This window comes from Penicillium argentinense (assembly GCF_028826775.1).
Source record: "Penicillium argentinense strain IBT 30761 chromosome Unknown utg000005l_segment0_segment0, whole genome shotgun sequence".
NCBI lineage: Eukaryota > Fungi > Ascomycota > Eurotiomycetes > Eurotiales > Aspergillaceae > Penicillium > Penicillium argentinense.
Genome location: NW_026622664.1, coordinates 5,053,395 through 5,068,970, shown reverse-complemented (window position 1 = coordinate 5,068,970; position 15,576 = coordinate 5,053,395). Strand labels below are relative to the sequence as shown.

At 52.6% G+C, this 15,576-nt stretch overlaps 5 protein-coding genes across 5 annotated transcripts; 4 read left to right on the top strand and 1 right to left on the bottom strand.

The window, feature by feature from the left end:
* Nucleotides 1-499: 499 nt before the first annotated feature.
* On the top strand, nucleotides 500-1,833 carry N7532_006694 (60S ribosomal protein uL4; the record flags this gene model as incomplete). Its single annotated transcript, XM_056619188.1, has 3 exons — nucleotides 500-609; nucleotides 681-775; nucleotides 923-1,833. The coding sequence occupies 3 exons, from the start codon at nucleotides 500-502 to the stop codon at nucleotides 1,831-1,833; spliced, it is 1,116 nt and encodes a 371-aa protein (XP_056475347.1).
* Nucleotides 1,834-6,745: 4,912 nt separating this feature from the next.
* On the top strand, nucleotides 6,746-7,040 carry N7532_006693 (uncharacterized protein; the record flags this gene model as incomplete). The annotated part of the gene is made up of 2 exons (XM_056619187.1): nucleotides 6,746-6,781; nucleotides 6,837-7,040. The coding sequence occupies 2 exons, from the start codon at nucleotides 6,746-6,748 to the stop codon at nucleotides 7,038-7,040; spliced, it is 240 nt and encodes a 79-aa protein (XP_056475346.1).
* A 1,606-nt stretch (nucleotides 7,041-8,646) lies between these two features.
* N7532_006692 (uncharacterized protein) lies at nucleotides 8,647-8,865 on the bottom strand (the record flags this gene model as incomplete). Its single annotated transcript, XM_056619186.1, has 1 exon — nucleotides 8,647-8,865. The coding sequence occupies one exon, from the start codon at nucleotides 8,863-8,865 to the stop codon at nucleotides 8,647-8,649; it is 219 nt and encodes a 72-aa protein (XP_056475345.1).
* Nucleotides 8,866-9,631: 766 nt separating this feature from the next.
* On the top strand, nucleotides 9,632-12,547 carry N7532_006691 (Zn(II)2Cys6 transcription factor; the record flags this gene model as incomplete). The annotated part of the gene is made up of 1 exon (XM_056619185.1): nucleotides 9,632-12,547. The coding sequence occupies one exon, from the start codon at nucleotides 9,632-9,634 to the stop codon at nucleotides 12,545-12,547; it is 2,916 nt and encodes a 971-aa protein (XP_056475344.1).
* Nucleotides 12,548-13,588: 1,041 nt separating this feature from the next.
* Nucleotides 13,589-14,337, top strand: N7532_006690 (ADP-ribosylation factor family protein; the record flags this gene model as incomplete). The annotated part of the gene is made up of 4 exons (XM_056619184.1): nucleotides 13,589-13,663; nucleotides 13,733-13,774; nucleotides 13,831-13,914; nucleotides 14,005-14,337. Coding segments are annotated over 4 exons (534 nt in total), but the record flags the coding sequence as incomplete, so codon positions are not given.
* Nucleotides 14,338-15,576: the final 1,239 nt, after the last annotated feature.

Sequence of the window (15,576 nt, the reverse complement as noted above, 5' to 3'; positions counted from 1 at the left end):
TTTCTGTCTTCCTTATCCGCAGATTAAGGAGACATGCAGGTCAGGCTGAACCGAAATAGGTTCGTATGTGATTGCTGTTCCTGGGCGGACGTCGGCGCTTAAATCGCGAATGTCCGAAGCCTGCGCTATATAGACGGCATTGAGACGCGATGGAAGGCATTTGCACTCTGAGATCAAACGTCTTAACGCTAAGCATCTCGAGTGCAGCATTGGGTCGCAAGGATGTTCAAAAATAAGAGCGCGGAGATCAGCGCAAGAAGTAGTTCTGCTGCAGTGCGTCTTGTTGGAACAGGCACCAAGGCAGAAAGACGTGGGGAAGCTGTCTGACATAATCGGGTCCGTGCTGGCATTAGTCCCACGCTAGTCCCGATATAGGAACGAGGGTTTAGGGCTTCCCGCACCCACGACCCGCAGCTCAGTAAGCGAAAAAATCCACAGGTGAGCCCCAACTGGGAATCACGTTGGTCTTCAACCTCACCATCGACATCGACCGACAACAATGGCGTCTCGTCCGACCGTCTCTATCGCCACGGCTGAGGGCAAGGCCTCTGGGGCCTCCCAGCCCCTGCCCGCCGTCTTCTCTGCGCCCATCCGCTCGGACGTTGTCCAGTACGCCAACCCGAAAATTCGAAGATAATTCTGGGAGAGATGGAAATGCTGACGGATATCTTTTTTTACAGGCAGGTGCACGTCGGCATGGCCAAGAACAAGCGTCAGCCTTACGCCGTGAGCGAGAAGGCTGGCGAGCAGACCTCTGCTGAGTCCTGGGGTACCGGTACGTGGATTATCTGAAAATTTTCAAGATGGGATGGAATCGTTTCAAGATCGGACATCTTCTTTCGGGGAGAAAGATTCTTTCGGCATGGGGAAAAGCGACAATTGGCAAAACAGAGTACTAACGAGACGTCTTGTCATCCTACAGGTCGCGCTGTCGCCCGTATCCCCCGTGTCTCTGGTGGTGGTACTCACCGTGCCGGTCAGGCTGCCTTCGGTAACCAGTGCCGTTCCGGTCGTATGTTCGCTCCCACCAAGGTCTGGCGCAAGTGGCACCAGAAGATCAACCTGAACCAGAAGCGCTTCGCTACCGCCTCTGCTCTGGCTGCTTCTTCCGTCCCCGCCCTTCTGTTCGCCCGCGGCCACCGCGTCGCCAAGGTCCCCGAGGTTCCCCTCGTTGTCGAGTCCAAGACCTTCGGTGGTGCCCTGACCAAGACCAAGGCCGCCATTGCCCTCCTCCAGGCCCTCGGTGCCGGTGACGACCTCGTCAAGGTCCAGAAGTCCAAGAAGATGCGCGCTGGTAAGGGTAAGCTCCGTAACCGCCGCTTCCGCCAGCGCCGCGGTCCTCTGGTTGTCTACAACCCCGAGACCGACGGCAAGGAGCTCGTCAAGGCCTTCCGCAACGTCCCCGGTGTTGAGACCTCCTCCGTCTTCGCCCTGAACCTCCTTCAGCTCGCCCCCGGTGGCCACGTCGGTCGCTTCATCGTCTGGACCTCCTCCGCCTTCGAGGCCCTCGACCAGGTCTACGGTACCACCACCACCCCCTCGGCTCTCAAGAAGGACTTCCTCCTGCCCTCCAACAACGTTGCCAACGCCGACCTGGCCCGCCTCATCAACTCTTCTGAAATCCAGTCCGTCCTCCGTGCTCCCAAGGGCGAGGCCCGCACCAAGCGTGGTGTTGTCCAGAAGAAGAACCCTCTCCGCAACAAGCAGGTCATGCTCCGTCTCAACCCCTACGCCGCTGCCTACTCCAAGCAGAAGCTCGGCCAGCAGAAGGTTGACGGTGGCAAGCCCACCCGTGCCGGTGATGCCTTCAACAAGGTTCTGTCTGAGGAGTGAGCGTGTGCTCGCATGTGCTTTTCTTCGGTTATGTTGAATGGATGAAAAATGGTAGTCTCAGAGCAAAAATGAATCAATGCCTTTTTTGCAATACCCAAGTGTCTCGGAGTATAATATGATCGGTTTATTCTCTCACAATATTCCTTGTAGAATTCTCAACGGTGAGTCCGTGTCGTAGTAATTGCTATTGGATCTGCTATCTTGTTGCAATACGCCACTGTAGTATTCAGAGCCTTCAAGTATTTATATTTACGCAAGTGTTATTTATTGATTTGAGCTGCTGCGCTGTCTGAGCTTTGGGTTTGACTATTACATCCACACTGCAAAGAAGCTACACGTTCAATTCTTGGTCACCACTTCCGAGGTTTTTTATTAAACTTGAGCATGAGACGTACAATGAACATCAATTTTCCATTCTCTTGCGAATAAGATACAAGAGTCTTGGGTTTCCGATATGGCTAGTGATTTTTCCTGTCTAATACACTAATACACTAATTTTTCTCGCAACACTGAGTGGTGCTAAGTCAATTTTCCTTCCCAGGTTAAATTTTCCACCACACAGCAGTCAGGATATATTTCCCTTCGAGAACTCACCAAAAAGCACCATTTGTAACCACGCCCATGCCAATTGAATGACTTGTTATTTGAAAGTGCGGTCTATCAACATGACAGGAGTGTCAATGGAGATAAATACGAAATTTCCTCACTATAAGATGTAATGCGGAGTGCTTTGACGCTATAGAGCTATACTGGACCAACTCCAAAGCTGACTTTGACGCTTGCAAATACTGCCGACTTCAGCTCCGCAGATCTCAGCAAACTGGTATATCTCCGAAATGCACAAGTCGTCACCTGCGGCCATTATCACACGATCAAATTAAGCCATGTGTTCATGCCAGTTGTCGACTTCTGACAGCTAGTCTTTCATTCGGCGCCGGCGCGGGTCGATCACATGTTTCACAATGCCGAATCCTTGCCTAGGCATAGCAAAATCTGTCCTGATAGATATTTATTGTGTATAGCAACCGTTGAAAAAAAGACAAGCAATGGATTCGATTGTGGCAGTGCTCTAGAGATCAAGGTGAAACCGCGCCCGGCACTAAAGAAGAAACCGAGCTCCGGTAGCGTCGCCCTGAACCGGACCTTACGATGTTAGCAGGGCCAGCACGCTCACAACGGACGAGCTGTCACTAGGATGATCCCCGTTCCTCAGGGCGATCATAATTAACATTCTGAGGTTGTCCAGGGGCTCGTTGGGACGGCACTTAAGGTGAAACGCGGAGAAAGGGATCAGCTAGGGAGGTCCTTCCTACCATCGCGGTACTCCGGAGGAGCGCACTCATGGATGTAGTAATTGCATGCAGGAGGGACTCGGTACGCCGGTCTCCGTAGGTACCCTGTCCTATCTTGGCCTCGCTGCACCGCAAGCGACGTGGGAGGTTGTAGTTCACATGTCAGAAGGCCTTCTAGAAGCTCAATCTAATTAAGTTTCATCGGCAGGCGCCGGGCACCAGGCATCGCAGACATCGCAGGCATCCCAGCAAGCGCATGACCTTATGGAACCTCATGGTACGGGTAGGTGGATATCGCAGGACGTGCCCCCCGCTCGAGCTGCTGAAGAATCTGAAGAGGGGCGTCGCCAATCGAGCATCGCCAATCGACCGCACAGACGCGGGCGAGGGTCGGGATTGGGACGACAGATGACGATGGCATTGAAGCGAAGTCCGGGAGAGACGAAGATCAACGCACGTGCGACGCGCCAAGGCGACCGTCAGGGTCCGCGGCTGATAGTCGCACGCACCGAACGGGGTGGTAGAACTGAGTGGGGATGATGTGCGTCAGTCCCGGCGGTGCGGACTTGCCGTGCAAGTTCTTACTAGTAGTGTGTGGTATGTAAATAGGATACCTTAGGGTAGGTATCGCATCCAGGCGAGACTCGGAAGGATGAACTCTATTGAACCGTTGAGTCCAGGGGAACGCATTGGGTTCGCGTGATGCGCCATGGCACCAGATATCATCGTGTTGCGCCCGCATGGAGACGCTAGAGACTAGGCAAATGCATTGGGAGCCATTTCATGGCGGCTGGCCTGGAGTTCCGAGGTTTAATTCAATCGTATGTACTTTGATGAAAAGTGTGTTAGTAAATAGTATATACCCTAGGGTACTAGGCTACTATGTATGAATAGCTGCACTGGAATAGAATTTTCCTCCCATGAAGCTTCGAGCCGCAGAGTTGCAGCGGGCCTCCACTAGCGAATCCACCATGAGTTAAAATGTACGGGAGCCGAACGGCCAGATGCAACCTGGATTCTCCCCAGCACTAACCGAGATCCTTTCCTGGTGATAGCGCTGCCAATCCAGGACCCAGCTTTGCACCAGCGACGGAGCATGAAAACTCTCCGATGCCCAGGACGGTGCTGCGCGGGTTGCGCTCTTGGGTAAGCATGATTGCGGTCGGACGCGACAGGAACAGCTGGCACGAGCACCGGGCTCCGGTACGATCAACCGATCTAGCGAGTCCAGAGGCCAACACGGTCCCAGAGGGCAGATCCAATATTACCTGCACCCTGCAAGAGCCGGATGCACGGTGGCAGTTGGTACTACTCTCCTGACTATTGAGTAGGTACCAGGCCCCGTACGAGAGACAAAAAAAAACCAATTTAAACCAGGTGGATGCGTGGAAATGGATTCCACCCGTTAGGTCACGGAGCTCAACTCGTAGATCCAATTCCCCGACGTAGCTGTCACTAAGTATAGACTTGCCGGACCGCGGTGAGCATGTCTCACCCAACACAAATCGGTTCAGGGGGAGAAAAACAAGGCATGCTATCGGCAGCCCAGCCGGCGCGACGACTAGTTCTTAGGTACATTAGTACCCAGCATACAGGACGCACGATGCAAAACATCCGAAGATTGTCGACCCGGCATGCAGTAGCAGAGTCGTAGCACATATGATAGCCGTGCCACGGTGGCCAGGAACGTGCAACCATCATCACAATGATTGTATGTCTGTAAGAACAATAAAATGTGTAGGTTTTTCTGTTTCGCAGAAACCAGTATGTAATCAACAGCAGTTGCTCCACTTGCAGCTCCATTCAGATTATATTGCCGCATGGCCCTAAACTCTTAGCACTGCAGACACGGCGTGGCCCGTTTCGCTGTATCACATCCTCCATTTGCCGGGCACATATGAGAAGGCTTTCGATGCCTGTGAGGCTAGCAAATCTAATTACCCGAAAGGAGTGCAACCGGGCGCTGCGGCGTTACATACCTCGTACTAGTATCAGGGGACAGTAGCGCGGTGGATAGATTGCAATCATGCACTTCTGTGTAGATTGCCAAACGGCGATTGGAATTGAAGTGCACTGAGGCAGCCTCGCGCACAGCACATACAGCATTGACACACCCGTCCCTTGTGCTCTCGTTTGTTCTCCCATGCCCACTCGGCAATGAGACCTCGGATTTGTACTCCGCAACGTCGCAATCGGTATTTGCTCGGAGCAAAATTGGGTCCGAGGACCAATTGGCCAATGGCGTGATCATACCCTAACCCTGGTGAGCGAGGCTTGCGAGTTCTCGGGTGGGAATGCCAGATGGAGGCCCATCAGAAATGCCGGTTGGAGTCGCGGATCGCATCGTTCTAAGCGGGCTCTAGCGACACATCAAGGCCCGATGACCGGGATCATCCGTGTTTCAACACTGGTGTAATGCCAGATACCTCGGATTTCCCACTCTCCACTGCACTGCAAGCGGGTGGGATTCGAGGAGAGACTAAACTTGTTTAGTGATTTTTTAAGTGTGGAATTTTTTTTTTTTCAATGGGTTCTCCGCTGGCAGATTCCTGGACCAGGGGCTGAGACGAAATGGCGGCGATCGTGGATGACGGCTTGCAGATCGGATCGCCATGCTTTTGAGACACCATACGTGGTCAACTCCGGAGTGTATCGCCGTTGGAGTAAGAAGTCAAGTGGGCACAGTGGAGCACAGCGCCCTGGCGGGCCCATTGGACGGCGTGTCGTCGGCGAAACCAGGGTTCCCTGTCGACATGGGATCGTGGATGCTGTTTCTACCCTAGGCTGTCCTCGAGTAGAGGGCTAGAGCAGAGCAGGAGCAGAGACACGATGGAGGCGGGGGAGGGACCACGACGGAGTCCGGATTCGAAACGAACAGAGGAACTGGTAAATTCTTAAATCGAGTTTATACTTTGTGGTGTCTTGGCCGTGTCTGATCTTGTCCTGTTGATCGTGGAGATAGCAGAATCTGCACATGCCGGCCTAGGCATTCTGCTCCGAGCACCGCCCTACTAACACTCCTACATACTGCGACACACTACCCTAAGGTACAGTAGAAACACATGAGGAACACAGGCAATACGGAAAACCCAGGCACAATCAACGTCCAAACGAAAAAATTGAAATCAGAAAAAGCAAAACCAACCCACCCAGCCCAAATAATCAGTGCCCGAACAGTCTCGGCTTTGGCTCTCCATGCAGTAAGTCTGAGTTGGTGCAGCGAGGAAACCATTTTTCTTACGCTGCCACTCCCTCCACCAATCGAGGGTCCTGCGCAAAAATTGGAACCCATCGGAACCCACCCAGTCCACCTGCGCGCATTCGATCCAGCGATCTTCGCGAAAAGAACGATAAGCCCTGCGGTACCAACGGAGCCAGGAGGATTTGCCCGACTAGGCATCAGGTCGCCCGCGCCACCGGCCGAGGGCACCACCAGTCTCCACTGCAGGCTATTCGCGGCCAGCATTCCGGGCCACCAAGACAAGCTCTCTGTTGCGAGTGGGGGGAAGGGGGCGCGTTTCTTCAGCCAACGGTTTGGCGCTTCCGGAGGTATTCTGATTACCGACATGGGGAAGATACCTGAGGATACCTACCCTAGACCTACCCTAGGGTAAGGTACAATGGCTATGTACTACATCCATTGTGCATACCTTAGGGTATGTTATATGGCATACACATCGGCGTGACCACCCAGAAATCAACAAAGTCAAGACAAAGAAAAACAAGACTATGGACAATGCTTCGCCGGGCAAGGATGGTCTCCAGATCCCGAACGCCCTCGTGCCATCATTGGGCGCATGCTCGAGCTGCAGCTCCCTCAATATGAGACTGGTCATGAAGCAGAATCGAGGAGGACTCCACGAGCGCGGCACATCTGAGGGCAGGTACCGGTACGCCGAAGTCCGTGAACTCTGACTACGACTAAGGCAAAAAAATGTAGAGCCAAGGTGGAAAGACTTGGCCGGTCTCTACCATGAGAGGCAGACGCAACAGCCGATCAGGAGTCTCCGAGATGTCACCGAGGCATTTCCAACCCGCCGCTCACGATACGCTCAATACGCCTGCATGCTGGATGCCGGATGGGGGAGTCGTGATTAATATAAAGCCACAGGGAATGGAGCTCCCATGTGTCCCTCGGATAAACCGAGGACCCAGCGAGCCATCGGCGAGTGTGCTGGACTGCATGTCGTATGGAGCATGGCGAACGGAGGAACTGCTAGCAAGGCCAGACAATATGGAATTACAGTGGAATAAAATTCGGACGACTCCGTTGTTCCTCAACGGCAGTGCGTCGCAAGTGCCGGTCTCAAGGGACGGCCCTGCGCGGGAGGAACCTGGAACCCCCCATACTTTATGTATGTAATGTACGCCGTACTTGTACTTGGGGAGGGGGAAGGGGACAAATCCTCCTGGGTCCAGCTCCTTAACAGGATCGAAATGCCGAATGGTTGATCAGATTGGACCGGTTACTCCACCAGGCAAGCGCAAGATGATCATGACCTCAATTTTTCGATGACCCGAACCGCCTCGGAGAGACCAATCCTGGCCACCGGGCCTGGCTCCCCAGCTACACTACTGCCAGCTGCTGCGAGACCCTGCGAGGCCTTGGGAGCCCGGTGGCGTCGTTAGGAGCCGCGTGCAGGTGCGACCCAGGGCTAAACGGGAGCTGGGCAAATACGGCGGGGGGGGCCATGTCTCATCCTGAATTTTCCATGTGTCTTGGGTTGAACCTGTGAGATTTTACTCGGACGGGGCGCACCCAGAAGAGTATAGATCGATCCCACTGCGTCGATCGTATGGTTGTATGGTTGTCATGGGTCGTAGGTAGCTAAATTAACGGCCTCGAGTACTTTTGGTGTAATCAGCGTACCACCGTACCCTCTCTTAGCAGTACAATTGGACCCGTGGCCGTTAAGGGTACATTACTTCTTGTACTCGCGATTACATACTCCTCGACGCTGCTTCCCTGAAGTCGAGGCTGGAGCCCCTCTTCCACTTCTCTCTTCCCCTTTTGCCCTCTATCCGTTGGGTCCTGTTGGGTCCCTTTTTTTCCATTTTTATTTTTTTCTTCTTTTTATTTATTTTATTTTTACTTCTCATCGGCCCCTCTCGACTAGTACGGATTCGGTATCGCCCCAGTGGTTTTATTTCTATTTTCCGTTGCAGGGGGGGATCCAGCTCGCATCCACCAGGGAGTGAACCGCCCACCGGTCAAACGTCGCTACTCGCGGGGCAAACCGCCATCGCTTTTCCTTGAGTGTATTGCATTTGCCGCGGGGACGCTACTCTTTAGCTATTTTCCCAGGATCCCTTGCAATCCAACCAGTGGTTGCGACCAGGCCACCTATTCCCTGTATAGTCAAGCCGTGTGCCACCATCGGCTCGCTAGATCGATCGTCCCGACCTCATTATCGTCGGCGTTATCGTCTATTTTAGTGCTCGCGCCTTCCACTCGGTGTTTGGAGAGCGTGAATATCTCGGTGTGTGCAGGTGAGGGCAGTTGCTATTGTTGTCGCCATCGTCATTCGTTGTTCTTTCCTCGACGACCTGAGGGATTCGTCGGAGCGAGTGCGATTGCCTGCAGTTGGAGTGTTTGATCTGGCAACTTGGAAAGACTACCGTGGACGGATTCCAGGTGCACCACGCCTTGTCGCCCTGAATTATTCGGCCCGACGTCCGCGACCTTCTCGGGAGGGTTGCTGAATGTTTGCGACTCGCTGGTCTCCATCCTCGACGCCATCCTGGGACACGCCGGCTCTTGGAAGCGTATGCAACTCACTGGGATCCTGCAGCCACCCTGGTATGCTGAACATGCACCCACGACTGTGACTGCCAGGACTGTTTGCGACATGTTGGTCTTTTGAACCCGTCTCTATTTCCTTTCGATTCATTTCCACCGACGATTCCGGCAACGGGCCGCCAACCGCGTGCTGAAGGTGTCGAGAACTCGATCCATTTGGCCACGGACATTTCGAACCTATTTGGACGCCAATTCTCGGCGCCATTGGAGTTCCTCGTTGTCTTCAGAAAAGTTACTGCCCGATAAATTCGGCGGATTCGCGATCATTATCTCGATTTGACTCCTAATTCACGATCTAATCTCGCAACTACTCCTGCCTTCTACCGGCAGAAAGTGGACTTTGTGAGTGAGATTCCATCTCGACCTCATCACTGGCAGTGGCCAGTGGGATCGAGTCTCATTGCTAATCGCATTCGTGTGCATTAGTCCTTTTTCATCTTCATTGTCTTCCTCACGGCACGAGTGTCGAGACCTCGATCCACCGAGCCCAACAGAAGGAAACAAGACAATCGCGACGAAATCCTTCAACCGTCGAATTCAACCCTCTAGACTGTCTGGATCTTCTCCCTGCAGAACGCCAGCTGGAAGGTCGAGACCCATTGAGTAATAAACAGCCTAGTGCTGTCCATCCTGCGTGGGAGTGCCATGTAGATGGGTGCCCAGTGTCGAATCTATCGTCCGTTTACCCTCGATCCACACACCGGCCATGTCTGGCTACTATGTTGGACCATTCGGTCGTATGTTACCCGCCACAGATGGTCCACCGTCGGAGCAGCCCCCGGAGCATGGAGCTAATCAGTCAGAACCCGGGGACAACAACCCTTACCAGCTTCCACCTCCACGGCCGGCCAATTTGCAATTTGGATCGGATCCATTCTTACGCCAGCGCCAGCCAGGAAATACCCCGGAACAAGCGAGAGCTCCTCCAACGACAGAGACTCCTTCGCAGCAACTTCCGTCTGTGAGGTCTCTATTAACACCTGTCACGGGCCCAACTTCACCCCCAGCCTACCATCCTCCATACGGGGCCCCTCCACCCCATATTGACCATCGCGAACATACATATCCTTTCCGGCAACATGAACCCAGCGCCATCTCGCAGGTTTCCCCAGTTGGTGGACAGGACAGAGTCCTCAGCCGTTCGGAGTCTCTCCCGCAGCCGCAGACTCCGAGTCTACCACCACTCTCTCACGTCGCCATGGGCAGTCCCAGGGAGATGAGCCACCATGCCACACGGAGCGACCCTTTATCCGCGAGTCTGCAACACAGGCAGCTACCTTTGCATGGAGCGGTTTTCCAGCACGAGCCAGCTCCCGCCGGAGACCTTTCTTCGCCCGAGAGCGCGAGTCGGCCACAAGGCAACACCCGCTTGCAGACTGTGGTCGACGAGCGATATGTGGAGGGCAAGGGGATCTGCTATATCTACGCGGACGGAACAGAGCTGCCAAAAGTGATCGAGGGAGTGCCGGTCAATGCCAACTGGGGCGTCACAAAAGCAGGCAAACCGAGGAAACGCCTTGCCCAGGCCTGCTTGACGTGTCGCGAGAAGAAGATCAAGTGTCAACCAAATCTGCCAAAATGTGACCAATGTCAAAAGTCCAAACGCGAATGCAGGTTTGAGAGTGCTCCTCGTGGGATCCGCTCCTTTAGAGGTTCTCTGTCAGCTGGGATGTCTGGTCGAACTGACGGAGGCGAAGGCCAGTCTCCCGGCCCACAGGGTTACTCGGAAGTATCTTCGTCGATCTATAGCATGGGAAGGGCTTCGGACAGCGCTACCTCCCTACCAGGCACCAGTGGACCTTCGCCTACATCCGAGGGTGCCATGCTGACCCCCTCTGTCAACGATGGCACCTACGAAACCGACGCAGACCGAGCATACCGAGCACGATTCCGTCACTACTCCGAAGGCGACCTCGCTGCCAGACAAGCAGAGCAAATCGAGTCGTACCGGCGTCAGCAATACTCGGAGATTTTGGCAGACTTGCAGGACATGAACCCGAGTGATCCGCTTGCCAGCTCCTGGAACATCGACCCTTACGAGAGCCACCCGGAGATGACGCTGCATTATGTGGAGTCCTTCTTCTCGAATGTGAACGACAACCTATACCATATCTTTCCCCATACTCGTTTCATTCTATGGTTGAGGTCTTGTCATACCAAGTCTGCTGAGGACAAAATGCTTCTGTACGCCATGATAGCACTAGGAGCGATTTTCTCAGAGCGACCTGATAGGATTGCCGCCTTGAGACAAAATTACCAGATTGCCCGTTTTGCCATCCAGAGACGTCAACACGTCTTGTCTCTGCAGCTCGCTCAGAGCCACCTCATCATGAGTCTGCTGTACTACGCCGCTGGATCCTTGGTTGGCTCCTGGGACTCGGTTGGCGCTGCAGGACGTGCAGTTTCTGGCCTTCGGTATAATATGGAGTCTGGTGGTGTTGTTATCGACCCGAATCATGCGTGTGACTTTGGTTTACATCCGCAGGCATTGATGGAATGCCGTCGTCGTACCTTCTGGGTGGCATTTACTCTAGACGTGAGAATAGCCCCTAGAGAACAATGCCAGAAGAAACACAAGCTAACAAATTCACAGCGAGTCTCTAGTTTCTTCCTCTCATCGTCAACATCCATCTCCTCCGAATCAGCCTTGATCCGTCTACCATGCCGCGAGGAAACCTACGAAGCACAACAATACGTAACGGCACCCTTTTTCCAATCCATTCTGAACCAAGCAACTCTTTCGGCGGAGGATGAACAATCGGCTCTCAGCACCATGGCATATCTGGTTCAGATATTGTCAATTTGGGGCGACGTTTCTCATCACATTTTCCGCCTGTCACATACCCCGTCCGACAGCTATGCTCGTCTCGCAGAAGACTTCCACACCAACATCATTCACCAAACCGACGATTGGTTGAAGCGACTACCTGAATATCTTGTCTATACTGCTGGTAACCTCGAACGGGCCAGCCAGGCAAAGAAATTAGACAACTTCATTTCGATACACATGTTTTACCACGCCACTTTAACCAAGCTCTACAGAAATGTGCGCTACCAGAGCCTTCGGCCCGAGATGTTGGCCGAGTACATCCATCGAGCTCGATACCACGCCGCAGAGACATTGCGGATCGCTGCCACTGTCCTCGAATTGGCGAACGAGCTCGAGTCCATGCGGGCCAGCCCGGACCTACCTCGTCGACCAGTCCTGTTGAGCCCATTCCTGGGCTATGTCATTCTGCCTGCGGTGGATGTACTAAGCGCGGCTGGTCCGGTCGCCGAACTCCCGGACTGCATCTCCTTCATTAACGGCGCTTTTGGTATGGTGCAAATGCTCGGTCGCCACTGGGATAGCTCGCTGGAGCTTGCGAGCGCGATCCACAAGCGACTGGGCTCAATGATCGAATACCTGAACGATCGCGCTCGAACGCAAGACAAGCTCTGCTTTACACTAGATGGACCGGCCCTGGAGACCAGGATCCATAAAGGTGCGCCAAATTCCTCTGGAATCTTCGAGGATGATGTGTTCTACGGATCTACCCCCCGAGAAATCCTTCTTCGCGCCATGAGAGTCGACGAAAAGAGTGTCTCCGAGCACAACATTGTTTGCCTGAGAGATCACTGAGCAGGTATTTCGCTTGCTCTCATATTATACATAATCTTCGCTTGTGAAGGAACTCTCTATTGTGATTCTTATTTGCTCAACATGGGAGGTATTTCGCTTCTCTGCATGGCCTAGAATTAGCGACCCATATGCATACGCACACCTTCCAGGATTCATGGAAGGTCTTGTTTCCCAGCTCGGATATGAGCAGAGTGGAACTCATGATTCACCTCGAATGATTTCCCTTGTTCCTGCTTTACGACGTGATGGATTTGATCTCAATTTTAGCGGTTGCTTGCGATTGCATACTTTATTCGCATGACCTGGCGACCTTCGGGGAGGGATTCCCCGACCTTGCCCGTGTACTATAGCATACGTCTTAGCTTCTGTTCCCACTTTGAGCCCATTTAGTGCTTGCTGTTTGTATTTATACCAGGTGGACTCTTCATCACTGCAATGGCGGCTGAGAATCGATTATCGCATTATGACTGCATATCGTTCATCGAACGTACTTAGCGGAAATCCGATGCAAGGTCATGGCGCTCCTCTTCCGTTTTAGTGCTCAGGGAGCGCCGCTTTTTCTTGGCGTCAGGAGCGATATTCTCTGTCCCAGGTGCTAGACGAATGGTCTGGCGGACTGTGGACGTCACATGAATTCGTCCGTGTTTCGTGGCTAATGCCATTTGATGTCATTGCGATCTTATACCTAAATCCTAAATTTACCTAAGGGAACAATTGGTAGACAGGTCAGTCTGGATCCTGAGCATGCAATTTCACCGGGCCTTCTTGTCATCCCAACGCTAGTCATACTTGTGCGGATATAAGTTTCCTTTGTCAGACTGCGTACGAGCCTTTCGCCTGCTTCACCATCTACCCCTGAGGGCAGGAAGTCCAAGGTTTATCTTTTCCATTTTAGGTTTGACACCCGACACAATCCACCCCTCACTTCCAGCGACGAGCCACCGAATGACCGCTTACCCACCCACCACCTATTCGATTGCAACCTCTGCACGAATAATAGTGGCTTAAATCCTCCGCTCTTATATTTCCAACGGCACTAGCATGGGCGCCTCACTATCGCATCTACTTCCCCCGCTGTTCCGGAAGAAGGAGTATCGAATATTGATGAAGGGACTTGTACGTTCGACGTTTTACGCGGAGATGCATACCTGCTTTTATATTGACCACCACGCGTTGCATGCTTAGTGGTTTTCAGGAAAGACTACCATCCTCTATTCGCAACTGAAGGTAATAGCGAGCATGGGCAGTCTCCTTGTTAAACGCTAACCATCGGCTATTTCTAGAATCTCGGGCCCGTTGACACAGTGGACACAATCGGATTTAACGTGGAGTCTGTGACATATAGAGATGTGGATCTCGTCGTTTGGGTATATCACTTTCCATTTTCGACTAGAGAGCCATTTTTTTAGGTAACCCGGGCGTGCTCTTGTTACTGATTCACTTGCCATTGCCATAAGGACCTAGGAGGCCGAGACAAATTGCGTCCGTCATGGGCCTCCTACTTTAGCGACCTTGACGCGGTCATATTTGTGGTCGATTCCACCGAGATCGACCGGCTGGACGACGCTGCTTCTGAACTGCGGTGCTTACTAGATTTCGAGGGTAAACGAGACCTCCGCGATGCTCCGCTTCTAGTGCTCGCCAACAAACAGGATCTAGAGGGGGCTAAGACGCCGGAGGAGATAACGACGGCGTTGAAATTAGAGGATTTTCGGGGCCGAGAGTGGAAAACTATTGCGTGCTCTGCTGTGGATGGCTCTGGTATTGCTGAGGGTATGGATTGGCTCGTAGTGAGTGATGCTCGTCCTCTCCAATTGTCTGCCATGGATCCTTCCCCCGAAGACTGACGTGTGATTGTGCAGCAATGTCTCCGATCCAAGAAGACATAGGGTACAGAGTGTCAACCTGACATGTGATAAATTTACCACTATCTCAGCGCTAGTGTGGTTATTCAGCCCCCGCCCACATTGCCACAGTATTTATATGGCAAATCGGGTCATTTCTGAAAACCTGCATGGTTACATGCAGTATAGAGACTTGCGACCACATCTTCGACGAGATCGTGGATAGACCTTCTTTGAACTCAGTCAACCATTCGAACAATTGCTTTACTGCAGCGCTTTATGTGCTTTTTGGTCCCATCTTGGGCTAAGATGATAGGCAATTTTATTTCGAGGTCTCATTATCGCTGTTACCACGTTACGACATAGTATGTTATTGAACATCGGACTACCGACTAGTGATTTGTAGCTTCGATAAAACCATACTCCGCTTTCGGTAGTCTTGTGCTGACTCTAATCTTTTCGTACCTTACTGGCCCTAGTCTGGGTGGGTGGCAGTGGTTGCCTAGACTGCGCAGGTTTGGGTTAGTGTTCTTTTGGCGCGTGCGGGGTTACAAGAACGCGCTGAGAACTGTACAGCAATTACAGATAGTCAAATAGGCTCCTGCAAGTATAGTACCCTAGTAGCGGACTAGTAGGGGACTGCTCAGATGACTGTTCAGCTACCCGTTCAGAAGACTTTTTGGGCGACTGTTTTGATGACTGTCATGTAGGGCAGTGAAATTGAAGTACATATTTCTATACTTCAGACATGAAGTCCTGCTGAAATTGGAAGTGAGCTTTGGCCGCTATATCCTTCCGTACTCATACACTGTAGAATCTGGCAATCGTCGCAGACGCCAGTTGTATACAGGATGCCTGGTGGACCGAATTTGGCATGCTAATGTTGATGAACCCCACTGCCAGCGTTTGGGGAGGGATTCGCGCATTCTCGAACGTTTCGCTGCGGGTTTCTTATCAGTAGGATAAGGCGAGCTATGTCACTAGCACCTGCTCACAACTGTAGGAGAGCACCTTCCCAAGGCATCAAACCTCCAGTTCATGCCCATTCACTCTGAAGGACTACAGCACCGTTTGTTTGTACTGGACTGCCGTTTTTCGGCCTCAGGCATTGTTTACTCCGGGTTCCCGATACGGATGCTTTGTCCATCTATAGATCGATGAAAAGACACAACACTGTGTTATTTC